Source organism: Cervus elaphus, chromosome 11, assembly GCF_910594005.1.
Source record: "Cervus elaphus chromosome 11, mCerEla1.1, whole genome shotgun sequence".
NCBI classification, from domain to species: domain Eukaryota; kingdom Metazoa; phylum Chordata; class Mammalia; order Artiodactyla; family Cervidae; genus Cervus; species Cervus elaphus.
Window position 1 is genome coordinate 73,763,156 of NC_057825.1, and position 22,092 is coordinate 73,785,247.

The 22,092-nt window shown below is 41.2% G+C and overlaps 2 protein-coding genes across 4 annotated transcripts in view; one reads left to right on the forward strand and one right to left on the reverse strand.

The window, feature by feature from the left end:
* Positions 1-1,389, forward strand: part of FBXO11 (F-box protein 11) — a 107,380-nt gene extending 105,991 nt beyond the window's left edge. For both annotated transcript variants that reach the window (XM_043918075.1, XM_043918074.1), the window contains exon 23: positions 58-1,389. In XM_043918075.1, the coding sequence (XP_043774010.1) occupies positions 58-187 (130 nt within the window). In that variant the 3' untranslated portion in view covers positions 188-1,389. The remainder of the gene's footprint in view (positions 1-57) is intronic.
* On the reverse strand, positions 1,356-21,651 carry MSH6 (mutS homolog 6). 2 transcript variants are annotated; one of them, XM_043918073.1, is made up of 10 exons: positions 21,303-21,651; positions 11,816-12,015; positions 9,357-9,526; positions 5,352-7,896; positions 4,083-4,351; positions 2,790-2,907; positions 2,500-2,589; positions 1,915-2,069; positions 1,632-1,831; positions 1,356-1,526 (listed from the first exon to the last, which is right to left on the reverse strand). In XM_043918073.1, exons 1-10 carry the CDS (start codon positions 21,554-21,556, stop codon positions 1,445-1,447), a joined length of 4,083 nt encoding a protein of 1,360 aa, XP_043774008.1. In that variant the 5' UTR covers positions 21,557-21,651; the 3' UTR covers positions 1,356-1,444. The 2 variants fall into 2 exon arrangements, with proteins under 2 accessions (XP_043774008.1, XP_043774007.1); XM_043918072.1 differs by having other exon boundaries at positions 11,816-12,018.
* Between the last annotated feature and the right edge of the window lie 441 nt (positions 21,652-22,092).

Below are 22,092 nucleotides of genomic sequence, written 5' to 3' on the forward strand. Positions count from 1 at the left end.
CCAATTATTTTAGTCTCCTTACTTTCCTAATCTTTGGGTTTTCATATTTTGTTTTAGGTTTTTCTGTGACTGTGGTGCTGGAACACTGTCTAATCCTTGTACATTAGCTGGTGAGCCTACACATGATACAGATACACTATATGACTCTGCTCCACCTATAGAATCTAATACATTGCAGCACAACTGAATACCTTCCCTAAAGAAAAAGTCCTGCCATTCTAACATCATAACTTAAACGTTTTGGTTTTTTTTTCTTTTTTTTGAAGATTTAAAATATTTGCCCATGCTACAGGAAGAGACTGTATTAAAAATGAATACACAAGGTCAGTTGACACTATGAAGCTCAAGCTACCAAAAAGAAAGTGGCAATATATTGACTCAGGATCTCAAAGCTGGGTGTTTTAGCATTACTGTGTAAAGACTTTTGAAGGGACAGAAGTGAAGAAAATAAGCTTCAATTTTGTACAGATACCAACTTCTGAAAAAAAGCTGGTGTTTTTACAACTAGCATTGAATGCAGTCCAACTTGCAGTAGTACTCTTCAATAGACAAGCAGCTTTGTTGCTGCTTTTATGGACGTGGGTACCAATTGCTTTTGTAATATGGTAAAAATGTGAGCTAGCACTTCTGCGTTTCTTTTGATTTTTTTTAACATGTATTCAGATTGAGAAATATGATTTTAATGCTTTAATCTCATGTAGTTTGTTTTTAATTTCAAGCAAAATCTTATTGTACTTGAATGTGCCCTGTTTTGTTAGCACACCTAGACTTGCTGTAACTGTACTCATGTCCCAGTATGTACGTTCTTTCTATGAAAGAGAAAACACTAATCTTAAATTATATCCAGCAATGTTTCTGGTATCCTTTAAGAAAAGTTAAGACTATTATTTCCTTCCCTTCCCTGTGCAGCATTCAAAATCACCCCTAGAAAAAGTGAGTGTTTTAATGAGACTTCCTAGGAAGGGATGCACTGTAAAACAAAAGTATTCTTGTAACTCAGTTTTGTGAAAGGTAAAAACTACTATGTTTTAAAAGTACACTTTAGAAAGTCTCTTCAAAACAGTCCTGTATTTGAACTCTGTTCATAGTTTTTTTTTGAACAGTTAAGACAAATTGCTGGAAATTAAAACAATTTCCCGCATTAAGCTGAGACAAGTATATATACAGCCCTATACAGTTTCATAGCCCCCCCCCATTTATGTGTATTGGTGACAGTGGGTATAAACAGCCTGAAAGTGTATGCATGTACCATAACATCTAGACTTAATATATTGTGGAGTATTCAATAACCATTATGTAGAAGGTAGATAAGAATTAAAAGGGTTTAATTTCCTAGAAAGAAAATGGAAAAATGGTCATTTTTAAAAAATAAAGTTTATTAGATCATAATGTTGTCTGAATTTACCACCTTTGTCAAAAGTGAACTCAAAGCTTCCAATGTAGTCTATAATTCCTCAATCAAAGTCAGCAACTTATGGACAGCTTCAGCATCCACAGTCGACCTTTCACTAGCCAGACAAACCTCCCTTAAAATTAAAAAAAAAAAGTTAGTTTGCATTTTTCACAGTGCATCATCCACCCCTTTACTGCTTTTGAAACTGCATTGTAAAGTTATATCCAATTATAGTTACCGAAATAATCGCAGTGACTGAGTCATCTTCTCAAATTCTCTTGCTTTTCTATGTCCCTTTTGAATAACCTCCTCTGGAAGATTAGCAAGCCGGGCTGCATTAAAGCCATAGCTTTTAGGACAGGCCCCCTTAATGAATTTATAGAGGAAGGTAATAGTCTCCTGGCTGGGATCTTCACACTCATTTTCTACCATACATGCCTAAAAAAGAAAAATTACATGCTGGCAATGGAAGGACCTGCTCAAAAACCAACACAATTTTTGAATAAACAATTTATACATACCATGTGTCCTAGGCGCACTGCAACATTTTGAGAATAATCTTCAACTAATGAATGGTAGTGGGTGGAAAACAACGTACGACACTTTATATTCTCAGCAAGTTCTTTAACAACTGCATTTGCTATTGCTGTCCCGTCAAATGTTGCAGTACCTCGTCCTATGAAGATATACATAAACTATACATTACACAGTCTGCCCTATTATATTCCAAGGACAGGCCTCAGAATTTTTTTAAAATGCACTGAGCATCAGCTTAGTACATCCAAAAGCACTCTGTAAACAGGCCCTCTCTAGCTACTAAGCAGGCCTGCTTATCAGCCCTTGGAGTTCAGGAATACTATTCAAGTGCCACTATGCTTCAGAAACTTCCTTTTAGTTCTCTTTAAATAGCCTTATTATCCAATTACCCCTGTATTACAATTTAAATTCTAACAGGATTTAGAAATTGCCACCTTAGTGCCAACTGTGGGGTCTATGGACAAAGGTGGGTATATTCATAGTCTTTTTCTTTAAGAAATGTGTCCTTCAGACCATTTTCCAGAAAAATAATTCTTTGTACTAATGTTTTAGAAATTTTAATGTCTTACCTAATTCATCCACAAGCACCAGAGAATGTGCTGTTGCATGTGTAAGTATACTGGCAGTTTCACTCAATTCAACAAAAAATGTACTTTCACCTTTAAAAAAAAAAAAATAGGTGATCAAAATGAGAATCCTCTTTTAACAGCAGAAACATCTTTTAGGTTCGCATCATTTGAATCTATTATGAACTACCCAGTGGTACTAAAGATTAAATTTTACTATATTACTTCTAGTATGGTAAAACTTGCATAATGAATTGTCAAATAACAGAGCCTTAGGTAGAAAAATAACTCACCTGACATTATTCTGTCTGAGGCACCAAGTCTAGTAAACACTCTATCAATTGGTGTGAGCCTACACACTTCAGCTGGTACATAACAGCCCATCTGGGCCATTATAGCTAATAGGCCAGCCTGTGAATGAGGGAGGAAAAAGTTATTTTATGACTGATATTAACAGAACAGATAGAGATATCTATGTATATCCAGAAGACAGATAATAAGCCAAGCTAATAAACATTAACTAGAAGTCAGGCTGGGAGCGATTGGGGGCAGGAGGAGAAGGGGACGACAGAGGATGAGATAGCTGGATGGCATCACTGACTCGATGGACATGAGTTTGAGTAAGCTCCAGGAGTTGGTGATGGACAGGGAGGCCTGGTGTGCTGCGATTCATGGGGTCGCAAAGAGTCGGACACGACTGAGCGACTGAACTGAGAAGCCAGGCACTCTTAAACAATCTTCACAATCATAGGAAAAGTGAGGCTGAGGGCCTGCTGGCTTTAAAACCTCAGAACATATACACTAACCCACTATACTAGTGCTTCTCAACTCTGGCTGAACAGTAGGATTAAAACTATTGATGCCTAGAACCAACTGCAAACCAAACAATTTCAGAGGATGAATACACCCCAATTCCCAGGTACTTTTTTTGTTGTGCTCTCTAGATGATTTTGATTTAAAATGAAAAGGTTAAAAACCATATCACTACACTACTCCTCTCCAGTCAGTAAATTTGTACAAAGTATATAATACAGTACAGTAGAATAAGAGGGTCAGCAAACATTTTTTGTCAAGGGCCCAGTGTCTCTGTGACATTTTTTTCTAAACTTTTTAAAAATCTAAATCATGTTTAGCTTAGGGATTTGCCAACCCCTGACAAAAGGTTAGGAAAATATATTTACTGTCTTCCCTAAAAGCAGTTCCCAACAGTTAACTAAAGGTCATGAATTATATTTGCTTTCCTGTATGAACAAGTCCAATGGTTCTAAGGCTTCCTAGAAATGAACCTAATTTAAGAACAAATGTACATTTGTATAGTTTTCATTCATTATGAATACATCTAACCTTCAAAGGAAAAGGATGCAGAGCTCATAAAAGTCATGGCCTGAACCAACTTCACCTTCTTAAGTATTTCCTTTAACATCAGGCAAATATTTGACCAATGAAATGAACATCGTTCATGACTCAAGGAGTTTTCCTTTGCTTATCAGTAAGTCAGTGACTATCGTGAGCTTTTTAGGAAACAGTGGCTTAAATGTGTAATAAATTCAAAGTTTTGTAACACCACCATTTATATAATACTTCACCTGTCTCATGAGTGTAGACTTGCCTCCCATATTTGGTCCAGTAACAAGCACACAATAAGCTTTGCCATTTTCCTCCTCCTCTTCCTCACAGCCTATTAGAATGTCATTAGGAATAAAGTCATCACCAAAAAAAGTCTTCGTAATGCAGGGATGGCGTGATCCTTTAAGGTCTAGAAAGGGAGGAGTATCTTCTTCTGGCAACAGAATTATTGGACGACACATAGGACCATCACCCCCTCGACTGTAGTTAGTCAGGCACAATAAAACATCTGGTAAAGAGAGGACAAAAGTGAGGCTTCATCATTTTTGATAAGCAACAAAGGCCCAACTTCTATAAAGTCTTTCAAAAATGCTTTTTTAATAGAGGTAACATGTTCCACTTTAGACATGGCAGGTTTTTTTATGTAAGCAGGCACTCTAGTGACATTGTTCTAACTGTATATAAATGTATATAAAATTATATACAAAGTATATAAAATGCTTTGTTAATGGATTCATTAGCTGGAAATGAGTCATCAGCCTAAATGTTTTACATGTCTTCCTTACAGCACTTCATTAAGAAATCTATCCCCTCAAAGTAGAAATTGTCAAAACACAGGAAAAAACCCTCAAAAAAAAAAAGAAAAACTTCAAAAGTGTAAAGCAAAGGCTTCAAAATAAGTTGGCCATGAAGTTTAAAGGAAAAGGAAATTATTTATGAAACTAAAGAGGTTACCTAATTACAAATACATAAACCAGGGCTCTTAGAAATAAACTCAGAAAATAAAGTGTGATAACTTGGGCTAGGAGAAAAAGGAAAGATTAAAATCTTTTCAAATATGTGTGTAGAGTGTAAAACAAACAGAGGTCAAGGGATAGCTTTAAATTAATTAACCTAAGTAGCTTGGGACGTCACTGACCCTCGTGGTTCAGTGGTTAAGGCTCCGTGCTCCCAATGCCGGGGGCACAAGTTCCATCCTTGGTCAGGGAGCTAGAGCCTGCATGCTGCAACAACAATCACAAGTGCCACAACTAAGACCTAGAGCAGCCAAATGTTTTCAAAGTGCAATGGAAACATCATGTCCTATGCACCTTTCAAAAATAGCTTAAAAGCAACATTTATCAAATACTACAAATTCAACTGAAATTTGATCAAAATATATACCCGTTACTTGAGTTTAGGGTTATGAGTCAACGGGGACTTTCCAATGGGCTGTAATTTCAATATAAAACTGGCACACAGGGCATCACTAACTAAAGCTTTAGAAACAAACATGTTGAAAGCCTTACCCAACACTGAGATGCACTCCACAGCAGCCTGCCAGTCCTTATAATTTTTATCAAAGTTATAGAACAGTCGCCTCATGCAGTCCTTTAATGATGCATCTCTCCGTTCTTCAGCATTTATCAGATTAGCCAACTTCTTCTCAATTGTTTTGGTCCAGTATCGTTTACAGCCTTTTTTGGTGGATTTCAACTCATATTCTTCTGGCAAATTACGGGTGATGAAATTCTCTGGAATTTCCAACTGGTAACGATTCCTACCAATTCCCCAGTAAACTATGGTTCTACAGCCAATTCGACTGCGCTGTTTCTCCAAGTATTCCAGGAGGCTCTGTTCATTTTCTCTTATGTCAGCAAGAGCTTGGTCATAATCAGAGTCAAATCCTGCTTTGGGAGTAATCAGTCCAGTCTTTCGAGCCTTTTCATGGTCAAAGGCTGTATCCCATCGGTTCAGTTCTGAAGTCAAATCAGGAAAGCGCCCTTTAGGATTTTTTGTCTGCAGAGTAAGGACCTGCTTGAGGATTTTAGACTTAAAGTCATCAATGACTTCTTCCATAAGCCCTATAATTTTACATATTACTTTGAATCCTTCCAGAGCAGAAAGAAAATCAATAATCTTTTTTTTGCTGTATGTGGTTTCCTCATACATTATAGCCCTGCTATCTGGGTGGTTCTGGCTCTTGAGGGGAGACCCAACATTATGAATTTTACTCAGTAGTCTCTCAAGGTCTGGAAGCTTCTTAAGAAGGTCTACAACCTCAGAGATTTTGTCAGGCACAACCATTAGGTCTTCTATGGCATCCAGGCGGTCATTGATAGCATGAGGGTTACAGAGTGGGGCGCAAAGCCACTGCTTTAAGAGCCGTTTACCAAAGGGAGTATGGCAAGTATCAATCTTCTCTAACAAGGTCCCTTCAGTAGAACCATTTGTTCCATTCAGAAAAATCTCCAAGTTGTTTAATGTCACAGCATCTAGCACCATTCGTTGATTGGCTTTAGCAAAGACAGCACCAGGTCTTGTAGCATGGACCATGTCAGAATCCAGGGGAACATATTCTTCAAAATTAGCCATTGATAAAAGCTCCTGATCAATAAGGCATTTTTTGAGGTAGAAGACACAACCACCAAGAGCAGAGAGGGCCAATTCACTCCTCTCTCCTGGTGTCAATCCAATAGAATCTGACTCTGAGGTCATACCTTTAAGCACCTGGGGTAGCATCACCCCACCTTCCTCATTTAACTTGTCTGTAAAATATCCTTCTTCAAGGAGAGTTCTCAAAGTTTTGGCTGCATCCCAAAACTGGGAGCCCGGTATCAGACCTTCCTGAAGAGAAGAGGATAACGAACTCTTGAGAATCATCTTCGTTTCCGTTGAGAGATTTCCCTTCTCAAATAAGACCTGTACCGGAGGATAGTGTGCCACTAAAGTCCTAAACCTGGAACAGTGGCGATCATCTGAAAACTGACCTATGAAGAACCTCCCTAGTGAGGTATCAACAAAGCATACTCCGTACACGCGAGTGTGGCCAGAAGACTCCTCTTCTTTCTCTTTGAGGCTAAGAAGGTACTTGCTGTAGTTCTCCGAGGGGTCACCTTCCAGCACACTGTAGGTCTGTGTACCCTTGGTAATGATCCTACAGATCTCCCTCCGCACCACTCTGTCGTACTTGGATATGTGTGCCATTTTTCGGCATCGTGCCTCCATCATTTCTGGGGTCTCGGTCTGTTCTACTCGTGCTACTTTGTAGCCCTTCTGGACCAGGGAATCTGAGTATCGGCCAAATGCAATTTCAGGGAAACCAGAATGGGCCCAGTTGCCTTTCATGAATACCAGCCCTAGCTCACTGACTCCAATAAGAGCATCCATGTGGTACATCTCATAAAATTTCCCCACTTTATAAAATATGACCAGATCAAAGTTCTGAGACTTAATTTGCCACCACTTCCTCATCCCAGGAGTACAGGAATTAAGGAAATCCTCGGGCACATAGAGTGTAGATGCATCAAAATCAGGGTGATCAGGCCGCCTCCTGTGTACATCTCTTCTCTTTTCCTCCTTAAGCCACTCTAAAGTTTCATGATACCAGACAGTGGGGCGATTACTGTCATCACATCCCCCACTAATGTGGGCTTGGGATTCAGAATTTTGAGGGGCAGAGAAAGCACTCAAAGTATTCTTGGTTTCTGATGAAATGCCAGTTGCTCGTTTGGTGGCTGAAGGCATTTCCTTCCTTGAACTCTTCCTCTTGAGGGAACCATTCCCAGTTACCATTCTCTTCCGCTTTGGTGCAACTTTGACAGGGCTGTCTAGGCCTTCACTGTCACTGTCCCCCACGCCACTGCTCATTTCATCACTGCTTGCTTCCTCCTTAGTGTCTGGCTTGAATTCCACATCAGAGCCACCCATGTCACTCTCAGAGTCTGATATGACCCTTCGTTTTTTTATTTGTCGGCTACTTCGTCTGGATCCTTGCACCTTTGGCCTCACTTCCTCTTCACTCTCAATGTCATTTTCCTCTTCACTCTTATCTGATGTGTAAGGGGCACCTACCTGAGAGGCAAAGAAAGAATATTTTAAAATATAAAAGTAAAATTTGGAAAAATGACAATATTGCTAAGGAATCTCTCTCAATATGCTGCAACTTCATATATCAAGAACCCACCTCCAGAAATAAGAAACTATTTTCTTTCTCAATGGATAGTAATTTAAGTTTCACCTAAAATTAATAAAAGTGTCACAATACAGGATTAAGTGATTCTGTCATGAGAGTTCTTTCCTATTTAGTACTAATGAAGTCCTTAGGATGACCATACATGACAAAATACCCATAGGTGATGTCCTCGTTAACAGTCATAGCTGTAGAAAAAACTTATCTTTCTTCCAAGGTCATCGCTCCTCTTACAGTTGAACATATTATAGTTTACCATTCTATAAATTCCTTACTATAAAAAAAAACAACAGTAATCATTTTAGTTCTACTCCTTGCTCCTCCACAAACCAGCTCTATTTTTTTCAGCAAGGCACGTTCAGTTCTCATAGACCTCCCTCATATGTAAAGTAGTTATGAGGTTAAATGATTTCTGTCATTACCACCCAGATCTAAACATCTGATTAATGTTATGATCCCTGGTCTCAACCTCAAAATTAAGATTAAAAACATTTCTTTCTCGTTTTTTTTTTTTTGGCTGTGCTCATTCTTTGTTGCAGTACACAGGCTTACTTGTGGTATATGGACTTTTAGTTCCCCGATGAGGATCGAACCCACGCCCCCAGCCCTGGGAGTGCAGTCTTTTATCTACTGGGATCACCACAGAAGTGCCAGTTCCTCTTAAAATGTGCATTTTATATGCCTATCTCATATAGAAAGAACAAAAGCAAGCAGCTTATAGATGACTCTGTTTATATACCAATTATTTGTTCATTTAAGATTTAATTCACTTAAAGTGACCATTAATATTTGAAACCAAGATTGTCTTTCAACCTCTTCTTACCAATCTAAAATACAACAAAAAAGTATTAGAACATAAAACTGGATCATTTCCACACCCTCATATAAAAGGTTACTATCAGACACCATAACCAATTTTATCACCATGTCCTCACTGTCCCTAGCTCTCTGTCCTGGTTACCAAAATGGTACTCCCTTCAATAAGCATGTGTGTTTCCAGCAGACTTGAGAACTTAAGTAAAAAAGGGTGCTAGACTGTTGAGGATTCTAAGTAATTGAATATGACCAGAGGTGTAAGAAAGTATGTGTGTATGAATACCAAATAAAATATATTTATATATATTTGTGTGTGTGTGTATATAGACACACACACAAGCTCCGGGAGTTGGTGATGGACAGGGATGCCTGGCGTGCTGCAGTCCATGGGGTTGCAAAGAGTTAGACATGACTGAGCAACTGAACTGAAATAAATAAAATAGGAAATTACCATTCTAATATGTCCCTCCCTACTTTTCAACATTTTCCAAACAATAGTAACAACTGCCTGTTAGCAGTGTCCCACCTCCGTCTCTTCTTCCTCCTCTGGCTCTGAGGGCTCATCACATACTGCCAACTCAAGCCTCTTAATCTTGTCTTTATTCAAGGCTTCATCTGCACGTTGCATTGCTCTGAGTATTTCAGGCTTTGCACTGTAAAAATGACCTCCTTTCTGGGCTTCCTTGGAATGTGAACCTAAAAAACACACATGTATTTATTAATAAATAAGAACAGTTGGCTGAACATTTGGCTCAATGTATAACGCTTGCCCTAAGGAGCAAGAATGATAACCATCAAGGTGTTTTGTTTTGCCAAAGGCACATGGGATCTTAGTTCCCTGACCAGGGATGGAACCTGTGCCCCTGCAATGGAAGTGCAGTCTTAATCACTAGGCAGCCAGGAAAGTCCTTCAGGTATAACTTTTAATGTCCCATTATTTTTGATTGATATAGATAAGATCAATAAAGCCTTCACAGAAGGAATTTTCAGGGTAAAACTATCAGTAAAACTGAAATTACCTATTTTACCTCCTGTAAGTTACCTTAATTGTTGGTTCACCCAGGACCACTCTCTCTTCCAGAAAGACTTCAGACTGTGGACCCTAAAACCATACCTCTACAGGTGAGACATAAGACGTAAAGGAGATTTGAGACTCTTTTTAAAAAAACATTGCTTAAGGACTACACTGTCACTTAAATGAAGCAATGACATTAACAATGTTTGCTCCCAAGACAGTTAGCTAAGACAGATTTTTTTAAAAATCCTACTCTAAGGAATCCTAAATTTTGGGAGGATAATAACCCAGTACAGACTTTAAAGTTTCTTCAAAACAGTTGCATCAAAAATGTCTTGCTCTGTTTTAAAGTAAAACTTCCTTTATTCATTTCATTTCAAACAACTATAGTATTAAATGACATGTCTATACAGTGAGCAAAAGGTTAGATATAGACAATTATAAGGCTAATGGTACAGAATTGTTTTAGTTCTTTTCCAAGAGGCCTAACTAGGAATGTCTGTTCTCTTCTTCTACCTGAATATAACTACAGCTGCAAAACAAACCTGAATTTGTCTAACAGATCCAAACACTGCACCACTCACTTCTTTCAGTATATTAAAACTGATGGGACATTCTAAATTTCCATGGAATTAGCAACTTTTATGAGCTGACTAAAACAAAGCTGCAATTTCTTACTTCTCTAAAGAGCTACACCAAAACTACAAACTGCAGCAGTCAGAATCATTTGAGTGGCTCTGAACTTTCCCAAAGTACCTGTTACAGCTGTGCTCACCCCGCCTGCACCACCACCATTCCCCCAAACCTCTAATGCAAACTGCAACCCAAGACCATCCCCGCCACCAGAGGCCTCCTGTTTTCATGCACACCTCTTTGCTGATTTATTCACATACACATTTTGCAACAGTTTGGAAATTTAAAGGGCAAAGAGCCAAATGCACAGCGGTAACTTTATAAAATAATTACAACATAAAAGTAAACTTTTTTGATCTCTTTTTAAAGCCATCTTTTGCCAAGGCTTGGTTTAGCATCTCAAAATTGTCCTGGAAAAAGACCTCATTTATCTTCTGGTCCAACTTGCGTGTAATGCAAACAGAAGTTACTCTGGCCAAGATTATACAGCCAATTAATAGACGACGGAAGTAAACTCTCTCACTCTGTTCTCACCCTGCACATCAGGTTTCTACACAGGCCCATCTGCCCTGCAGGATGAGGAGCACTATGGCCGAAAGGGCATGATTCCCAGGCTTCTGGGACACTGACCGCTGTTCTGATTCCAAGATACTGAGTTCAGCAATGTCCTAGCCAGGAGTCTGAAGACAATGGAAAGAACCTGTGCATGCACCACACCCTGCAGTCACACTGTGCATGCACTGCAGGAGACGGACAGGGTGCAGCCACCTAGGTGACCATACACGCAGGACTGCTGATGTCTGTGATAAATGAGGCTGGGCCTGGGAAGAGTGAGTCACGGTTCCAGAAGTCTGGTTTCTGATGTGAAACTCAACTCAGATGTGCTCATAAGGTGAGCATTTTGAAGCCGAGGTCGCATGCACCTCCACCTGTCCTAGAGTATGTCACTGATCTATATGTTCCGTATCTTGGCTACACTGTCTTTCTTTTGGAACCTTTTAAGATAGGAACACTGTTTATTTTTTTCATGTCTGAATCTGGCATTGTCGTCCATCATGAGATCCAATCATGAAATCATTTTTCCTTTAAGGATTTGATATTGCTATAAGTCACTCAGAAGGGCAGAAATAAAAATTCAACTCCACACCACAAACTGGCCGAAGATCAGCTACATCTTATCCTTTTCCCATGCTAGAAGCTTTTACCACACCCACTCTTAACAATTTATTGGAGTAAAATAATGCTTAAATGCACTATGTAGGAGACACTAACATGCAGACTCATGTGTGTGGGCTCTATCTTACAAACATACCCAACCTGCAAAGTAAATCTCTTACCTGTATATGGCTTTAATAGCCTTCTGCTGACCCAGCCCCGTGTTGGGCTGTCATCAAAAAACTGTACATGAACTCGGGCAGACTTTCCTTTCTCACGGATGAATGTTCCATCAAAAGGGTGGTTGTAAACCAGGCAAGGCCACCAAGGGTAACCCTCCATCTTGGCCCAAACCAAATCACCTGGTGAGAAGTCACAAGAACTGCTGCCAAGAGAAAATACATAACTTGGTTAATATTTTGTTAAGTTACATTAAAGGCAATTACCTACAAGAAAGCAGTTCTAAGGAAGGTATCTTAAGACACCTTTGAAATTTTCTGGCATTAATATTCAGGCACAGAAATTCTAAAAGTAATGCTTTTTTAAAATCAGATTTTCAAAAATCATAAGCAAATATCACAAGACAACACAAATGTAATGGTATTAAAGTCAGAAATTATCTCAGAATTATTCAAGGTTTAAAAACTATGGCAGAATTCTGATAGACTGGTAATAGCAGGAAAAAGACATAAACTCATTGTATATGTAATCCAAATTATGAGTAACACCTGTACTAACACATGTATACATTAGGAACAGGATCTGACCCAAAGTATTAATAAAATACCAAGCTATTGCCTAGGTAAATTTGCTATACTTACATTAAAAATTATTTAATTAAAACTTTGCTCCAGTGTATTCCAAATACCCCAAAAGCTAGCAGACTAATTAATACCCCTAGCCCATCCCTAAAAATCTAGTTTTGTGGGAAAACTTAAGAGGTAAGTATGTAATGTGCCCAAAATAGTTGTGTACACAAATAGTTATATAAATAAGCCTACAGAATCAACAGGAGATCTAATCTTCACAAAAACTGACTTAGCCCTGAAGATTTCCTGAGAAAGGGAGAGGAAGGGAAGAAGTATACAGGAAGGAGTCCCTCAGTGATAGAGAGGCCACAATGGATAAACCCTGCTCCAGTACTATATACCATGGTTTTCTAAGCCTGCTTCAAGGTTTGCACTGAACAATGACAAATGTAAAATGTATTTCAAAACAGAATATTTTAGACAGTTTAGAATAATCAATTGAGGCCACCTTAATGAGGCTCAATCATAAAACTGAAGTATTTCTTTCTTCAAAAAATGTGGATGTGGATATCCCTATACTAGGCAGAAAAGAAACCAGAACAGAAGCATGGCTTCAGCTGGTGCTTACATCCAGCGCCTTTAAAGCACATTCTTTCAACTTAGCAAACTATAGTGACCAGCATGAGTTTGTAATTATTGCTGTCAAACACCACAGGGGTCATCTTCAGACAGGGAGCTATGTCTGCACAATTCAGGTGTCTTTAAGTGTTTCCTCCTTACTAACATATCCATTTGTTAAAGAGGAGACAAAGATCCTTATCTCTGTGTGGAACTGTAGAGCAGGCGTTCCCTTAACTTAGCCAGGCAACCACTTAACCACAAAGTCTATCACACTGGGATCAGGAAACCACAAGCTTTCCTTGTATGTTAGGTCCTGAGAGTACCCTAAATCTGTACCCTTTCCTGTTGCTAACAGAGGGAAATAATCTTTGTCGTATATAAATACACTATCAGAACTGAATCTGAACTCTTTTAACAGTAACTTCTAGAAAACTGGCCAGAGCAAATACATGTTATGCCAATGAACATGTCTCCTCATAGGAAGCATATTTCTGGCTGTAAGGTCTTCAGACATCAGACTACGAACTGTTGGCCAAAGTCGATTTTTCTGACGGGAACCAGTAAAGATACTCATCAGTTCAGCCTGATTGCCCTTCATCCCTTAAGAGGTGAAATTTGGTGTGTATATCAAGAGGCCTTAACTCATCACTGGCTAGTTTGAAGCAGTTCCTCCCCTAGGTGAGCTCAGGCTGGCCAGAAAGGAGTCAGGTTTACAAAGTGTTCAGTTCAGTCACTCAGTCATGTCTGAGTCTTTGCGACTCCATGGACTGCAGCACTGCAGGCCTCCCTGTCCATCACCAACTCCCGGAGCTTGCTCAAACTTATGTCCATTGAGTCGGTGATGCCATCCGCCGTCTCATCCTCTGTCGTCACCTTCTCATCTCGCCTTCAATCTTTCCCAGCATCAGGGTCTTTTCAAATGAGTCAGTTCTTCGCATCAGGTGACCAAAGTACTGGAGTTTCAGCTCCAGCATCACTCCTTACAATGAATATTCAGGACTGATCTCCTTCAGGATGGACAGGTTGGATCTGCTTGCAGTCCAAGGGACTCTCAAGAGTCTTCTCCAACACCACAGATCAAAAGCATCAATTCTTCGGCACTCAGCTTTCTTTATAGTCCAACTCTCACATTCATACATGACTATTGGAAAAACCATAGCTTTGACTAGATGGACCTTTGTTGTCAAAGTAATGTCTCTGCTTTTTAATATGCTGTCTAGGTTGGTCGTAGTTTTTCTTCCAAGGAGCAAACATCTTTTAATCTCATGGCTGCAGTCACCATCTGCAGTGATTTTGGAGCCCCCAAAAATAGAGTGTCACTGTTTCCATTGTTTCCCCATCTATTTGCCATGAAGTGATGGGACCAGATGCCATGATCTTAATTTTCTGAATGTTGAGTTTTAAGCCAGCTTTTTCACTCTCCTGTGTCACTTTCATACAAAGTGTTAGTGCTTTGTAAAAGTGAAGACTGTTTTCCTTGCCCATGTGAGGGTAAGGACTAAGGTATGGCTAATTCAACAGTAGCTATTTCATTACATGTCTATAAAAGTTACACATTCTTTAGAACAGAGTTAGTGCATCAGAGACTTTGAAAAGAATGAACATCTTGGTGGTACATTTGAAGTTCAAGGGAGCAGGACACCCCCAAACTAACAATTCTATTTTATCTCGTGTGAAGCAACAAAGTACTTGCAAGTATCTCAGGTGTCTTAGAAACTAAATATGTAGATCAAAATTCTTGAGCAAAAAATATGAGATGGCCACACTTGCCTCCTTAAAGTTCCTGTCTATCCTCAATTAAGAGTAACTCAAGTTTCCAGCTGAGACCCAAGACATGGGGGGAAAACTTTGAGTTCTATACCTTTAACAGTACTAAGTTAATCTAGTTTTTATCCCAAAGGAAATTTGAGCTTTCTCTCTAAGACTGTTACCTTAAAACTCTTGTCATTTGTATAAAAGTGTACAAACTGTACAACAAATTGTAAAATGGTGTTCAAAGGTTTCAAATTGACATAGGTTCCTTTCCAAGCAACCAACTTGAAAATGTAATGTCTTCAGGGCTTCTCTGGTGGCTCAGTGGTAAAGAATCCGCCTGCCAATGCAGCAGACACGGGTTTGAGCCCTGATCTGGGAAGATCCCACATGGGGTGGAGCACCTAAGCCTGGGCACCACAACTGCTGAGCCTGTGCACTAGAACCTGGGAGCTGCAACTCCTGAAGCCGGAGTGCCCTGGAGCCCTTGCTCTGCAACAGGAGAAGCCACAGCAATGAGAAGCCTGCACACAAGGCAACTAGAGGGGCCCCTGCTCGCCACAACCAAAGAAAAGCCCTCACAGCAATGACAGCACAGCCATAAGTAAAGAAAGAAATAATTTTTAAAATTTAATGTCTTTATTTGAAAGGCAAATAAATGTGCATCCTCACTACAGGAAGAAACACATAAAAAGCTAATTACAATCATCAGATCTGTAAAGCTAAAATGCCATCATAAATTGAATTGTTTAAAAACAAAATTGTTTTTCAACATCACCTCACCCTAAACATAAACTTATACTTACAGAATCTTATTTATGTATAAAGTAACTCTGCTGTTAAGAATGGGGGGTGGGGCGGGGGCCGGGGGTGGGGTGGGCGCAGGCGGAATGGATTCCCTGGTAGTCCAGTGGTTAGGACACAAAGCCTAGTGTAGTGGAAGAAAGTGGAAGTACTCTAAATGCTAAGACTAAAAATGTAGCTAAAAAAAAAAAAATGGATAGTTTCCCCAATGTTAAAAGGCTTTTCAGAAAAATATTCTTTTTAAGTTACTGACTTTCTATGTGCAAACGAATTCTTTAAAGGTAATTTAAAATTTTTATCTCTAGTAGTTGTGCAGTCTCCACAGAATATCAAAATAAAAGGAACATAAATTTTAATCCATGCAAATATTCAGATTTTTACCAATACTAATACCATATTTTAAAGTATGTAACTATTACTTAAGCATGGGATCACAGTGGAATGCACTATAATTTGAATATCTGCTATTTTTCATACGTTGATCCTTAAAGAGCCAGAGGACCTTATAAAATCAGAGATGGATACAAATGGCTCTACTTGAAACTTTAACAGTCAGATTCAGCCTTTACTGTATTTTAACATTTGGCTCCCATTTCCTGACAATCTTAATACATTCTTTCTCTTTTCAAATAACTAGGACTGTGTTAAACATTAACAAGGATCATCAAACCCTATGCAGTGCAAATCCAATTTGAAAATATCTAGGCCAAAAAGTCACTTTACAATGTAGAATGGGTTCCTCTTAGAACCCAATGTGAAATCCCAAAATAAATATGGGAATTAGCCTATGATATACTTTATAAATATGATTCAACTATGATTTTACAAGTGGTTTTTGTTTTCTGGCTGCGCCACACACCTCTGTGGGATTTCAGTCACCCGAGAAAGGGCCCAGCTGGGCCCCTGGCAGAGAGAGTGGGGTCCTGACCACTGACCGCCTGGGAGTTCACTTTACAATTGTTTTTAAAATGATAATATATCTCAAATGTCTGATATTCTTGGGATTTTTAAAGACAGCTTTAAAAAGGTGACAGTTCAGAAAAGCAAGTGTAAAACATACAACTAAAACACAACTTCATACAACTAAAAATAAGAAATGACTTAATAAAGCTAAATATACATGACAAATCTTTACACTTTTGCTTGAAAAAATGCCATTATTTTTGCTCCCTCTTTAGCCCATTACCTTGGTGTCAATTATTAGTTGTGCCCCAAATTTATAAGCAACATTTCTGTCCACTTTTAAAAACAGAATCAGTAGATACAAAAAGCAATGCTAGAATTTGCTCCTATAAACAATAAAAATTAGACTGGCTATGTGTAAAAAAAATTTGTGTATATAAACACAAGTTTCACAAAGTTGTGTATATAAACACAAGTTGGCTCAAGCCAACTACCTATCAGTGCTTGTATCTACTTCTCAACGTAGACCATTAGAGAAGGCCCCTACCCTCAAATAGCTAATGAGAAAACAGAAGTAAGCAGAGAAGTTACTACCAAGGGCTCCCATCACACCTACCCATCTACCTGCACCTCTCTTCCCTTCACCTGGCTTTCCTTCCTTTGGCTTGGATAACTACGGCATCTATCACTTATGCATGAGGTCTAGGGCAACCATATAAATTATCATCCAAACTGGCCTCTAAAACTATTTCCTAAATATTATTAGAAAAGAAGCCTATAAAAAAACTAAAACCAGCGCTCTTCGGAAAGCAGCTCAAGGAGCAGGGACAACTGACAGTCGTCATCAGAATGAAAAGTTCTGAGATAATGTTAAAAAGTTATAAATGCCAGCTAAGAGGCTCCTTCTGGCCCAATTATTATGACAAGTTCAGCATCTTCTTAGTTAAATCGATTAAATCAAGTTAAGTCTGTGAAACCAAGTCCACCATGATACTTTTTTAAAAGCCTGAATTCTTTTCTTACAAAAAATATTATATTAGGTGTGATATTATTTAGAATATATTACTATAAATAGATTTAACTGTATGAAAAGTAGAAGGAAAGGCACCTACAACTAGGGCAGATTGTTACCTTTAACTAAAGGCTCTTACGGGGAAAAAAAAAATTCTTGTCACGGTCTGACACACCACTCCTATAAATGAATACAAGGCACACACTTAAAATTTTTTACTGTCCTCATTTCTCATAATCAACAGATAATTACTGAAACGAGATTGCAAAAAATAAACCAGCTAAGATTTGCTTTAAAAAGCCAGATTAACGTAGTCAGAAGCCTTGCTCACAGATCTTTCAATTGTCTTAATAAGCTAGAGGGGACTTCCCTAGTGGTCCAGTGGTTGAAATTTCACCTTCTGATGCAGGGGGTGTGGTTTCCATCCCTGGTCTGGTCTAGGAGCTAAGATCCCACACGCCTCCTGGCCAAAAAACCAAAACATAAAACAGAAGCAGTATTGCAACAAATGTAATAAAGACTTAAAATTTAAAAAAAAAAAAAAGGCTACAGAAGAAATGAAGTACTGAGAAGCAAGCCCAGACTGCACAGACCTACATCCTGCAGCCATTTACTCAAACTGATGTCACCTTAACTGCTTCCTCTTTCTCAACCCAGGTGAAAAAAACACTTTTCCATCACACCTGACAAAGACCCTAGGGGAAGGAAAGAAAAAAGACAAAACACTTTAACAGTGGTACACAAAAGGAAACTAAAAGACAAATGACCACTGAAAGATGCTCAAGTTCTTTCAACTGACCCCTAGGCAAAGTCCAAATGTTTTGTAGCCCATCAGCAGAGATTGGATCTCCTCATACCTAAGGCTCCGGCCTCCTGTTTTCATTCTCAATTTGCAGGACCTTCCTCTTCCTGCACCAGCTTCCTAAAACCCCCTCACCTCTACAGCAGTTGAGCTAACTTCTACTTATGTATCCTCTGGTCTCAGCCTTAGAGCTGAAAGCCTACCCTGACCCATACATACCCCATCCTCCCCCCAAAGTGAACAGAGCTCACCGGCTCTGCTCCTGCTCTAAAACTGCCTTTTCGCTTGTCCAGCTCACTCTTATATCCAGGTTCCACAACGCCCATACTATGCCTGCCAGAGGAGGTACGTTAACATTTGTTAGGCGAAGGCCAAATCTATCTAATGAATGGAGAGTTCTTTAGAAACCTAGAATCAAATGCCCATTGTTCTTGAATACCCTGAAAGCAGTCCTATAGAGTAGGTGGTCAAGTGTAAACAATATATTCTTTTGTAAGTCTTTTATGAGTTTCCAAAATTCAGACCTCCAAAAAAAAAAAAACACAAACTGCATATGCTATTCAAAATATAAAGCACAACCATACAACAAATAATTCCATCTGTTTAGAATGGATGCAGGAAGAATCAAATTCAAGTTTAGGTGAAAGAAACGCTTTGTACCTCTCTTACCATGCATCTGTTACAGAGGATGCACATGTAGGGAAGGAAAAAAATTATTTTGGAAAAATATTTAATTTTCACTGGAGTATAACTGTTGTACAATGTTGTGTTAGTGTGGTGTACAGTAAGTCAATCAGCTATACTTATACATATAACCCCTCTTTTTCAGATTTCCTTTCCATTAGGTCACCACAGAACACTTGAGTTCCCTGAGTTATATAGTAGGTTCTCATTAGTTATCTATTTTACGCATAGTATCAATAGTGTACACATCAATCCCAATCTCCCAATTCATCCCACCCCCCAGGGAAAATATTTTTCCGTCCACCCATCTGAGTTCTTGGCTGAGAGATACAAAGGGAAACTGAGCAACACTCCTGGAGACGGCCCACATTACCACTTTAAACCACTGTCTTCAGCTATAGACAAAGGAAAGACAGGGGGCCGGGGAGGGAGACCAGGGAGGTTACCAAGAAAAGAACAAAAAACAAGGATATGTTTGTTATTAAGATTTCAGTCCAGTGCCTATAGAATCTCCCTTCTCTTCTTAGTACAGAGGCAGGCATCCTTACAAATGGAGATTTCCCTTTTAAATGTAAATTTCCCTTACAAAAGAATAACTTCTACTGTTCTCAGAGGTTCTCCCCTGTCTTCCCCTTCTCAAAAATACTCAGCTCAAAATAACCTCTATGCCAGAGGCACATTCTGGGGTAGCAAATCCTGCCACTCTTCAGGCAACTACATAAACTTCCTGAGAGGGTCGCTTGGAGAATTACAGCTGCACTTTGAAAAATCTGTGGGACGCCTAAAACGCAAGACATTCTAAATCAACTACTCAGCTCTCTGATCTTGAATGTGTTCTCTTTTTTTGTACCACTATTTCACCCGTTCAGACAGCTGCCATTACACTTTATGCCTAATACAATACATGGGATACAATAAGTGAGAGCTTTTCAAAATGTCGCCCGCTACTTCAACAAAGGCCTGCCAAACCCTGAAACACCACCAAACTGCCTAGGAGAGGAAGACACCGCCGGGCAGGCTTAGCCTTTATCACGTTCATACCTCTCTCCCAGAGCCAGATCAAGGCCTTTGGGGGCTCTCAATTCAGGAAAAAATTACAGTCCCCCATCCTCCCCTGAAAGCCCCAACAAAAGATGCACTATTTCGGGGAGTGCTTTCGGTCTATCGGTTAGGATTCCGCGCTGTTACTGCCATGGCCCAAGTTCAATGCCTGGTCCCCGAACTTAGATCCCGAGAGTTTCCCTGGTGAGGCAAAAAAAAAAAAAAAAAAAAAATGCACTATTTCTTAAACTAACATTATTTTCAACTCGCACAATACTTCCAGGTGTCAAAATTAACATTAAATTAAGCTTTCCATCTGTTTTGATGCATATGCAATCTATCTACACGTTGACCCAGCTTGGTCCCCGCACTTTCTGCTCCCCTCCCCTGCTAACTCGGACCAATCAGGCCCCTTGGTTTACCAGCTGACACACCCCCGCGCTCTAAACTTGCAGTCCACCCCCCAGTGTTAGTCGCTGAGTAGAGTCGTGCCTTTTTGCAACTCCAAAGACTGTAGCCCACCAGGTTCCTCTCTCCATGGAATTCTCCAGGCAAGAATAATGGAGTGGGTATCCATTCGCTTCTCTAGGGGATCTTCCCGATTCAGGGATAGAACCGGGGTCTCCCGCATTGCCGGCAGATTCTTCACCTTCTGAGCCGCCAGGGAGGCCCCAAGATTACCGCAGAAGGTAACACTCACCCACCCCAACAGCCCACACACCCACCCCGCCAGAGGCTTCGCGTCCGAGGCTCTAATCCAAACATCGAGGATGTTCCTCGAGCAACTAGCGGGCTCGAAATGGACCATCCCGGCTCTGATGGGGGAACATCCTCCGGATACCCCACTCGAAGCACGCCGCGCCCCCACAACCTGCAGGTTCCCGGCGTCCATCCCTGCCGCAGGCATTCGTCCTTCCTGCCACCCCTCCCCCGCCCGGGGCAGGCGCCACCCCTCCCTCGCCCAGAGGGCGCACCGCGCGCCGCGCAGGCCAGCTTTTTCTTCCCGCCCCACCCCCAGTACTCCCTTCTCCCCTTTCTCCTTCCTACTCCAAGCACCTTCCACTCCTCCTCCCGCACCTGGCGGACTTCTCCTCCTCCACCTCCGAACTAAGCGCGTCCTCCCCTCCACCCCCACCCCTTCTCCTGGCATGGCCGATTTCCTCGCACCCTGTTTACAAGCTACACCCCCAAAGCTCCCTGCACTCTTTCAAGCAGCCCCACCTCCTCCGAGCCCAGGGCCTGGACGCGCAACCCTAGCCCCGCGAGGCCACCTCCCTGCACCGCCCCCCCCACGCCGCTACCTGGCGGGGACCGCAGGGGAGGCCGACTTCCGCAGCCCTCCGTTGAGGTTCCTGGCCTCGGCCCGCGACGTGGTACCCGCTAGGGGCTCAGGCCCGGCCTCGCTCCAGGCCGCATCCCCGCCTGGGGAAGGGGAGGCCCGGGTAGCAGCGGCGGCGGCGCTGCTTCCACTTGAGGCTCTGACGGGGGCTTTGTTGGCATTATTCACGGCTGGAGACTTAGGGAAGAAGCTATACAGCGTGCTCTGTCGCGACATAGCCACAGAGGCCGAGGCTCAACCGCTCCGTCGGACCGAGCCACTAGAGGCAAGGCATCTACCGCGCGGGGCCTGCTGGCGGGAAATCTGGGGGGAGGTGCGCTCCGCGGGAGGAACTCTGGCCCCAGCGGCCAATCGGCAGGCGCCTGGGCGTGCGCGGGCGGCGTCACTGGCGGCGCGCGTCCGACCCCGCCCCCTCGGGCGCCAAGAGACGTGGGGAGAGGCGGGGTCAGCCCGCCGCTGCGCGGGGCAGTAGCCCGTGGTGCTGGCATCCGCTCGCGCCTAGGCGGGTGAGGTTCGAGGCTGGATAGGACTGGAAACCTCAACCTACATAAAACCTGCGCGGCTGCGGGCCTCCCCACTTCGGAAAGGCGTTCGTCTTTGAAAGGGAATCTAGAGTCACTGGAGCTGCGATCACATAGCGGCCGGTGTGTGCCTAGGGCGTGCACCGCCTAGACAGTGTAAGGGGGTAAGCCCAACGGTCACGGAAAGAGACCCTTGTGGAGAAACGCCTGCCAGCGCCTGCGTGAAAATCC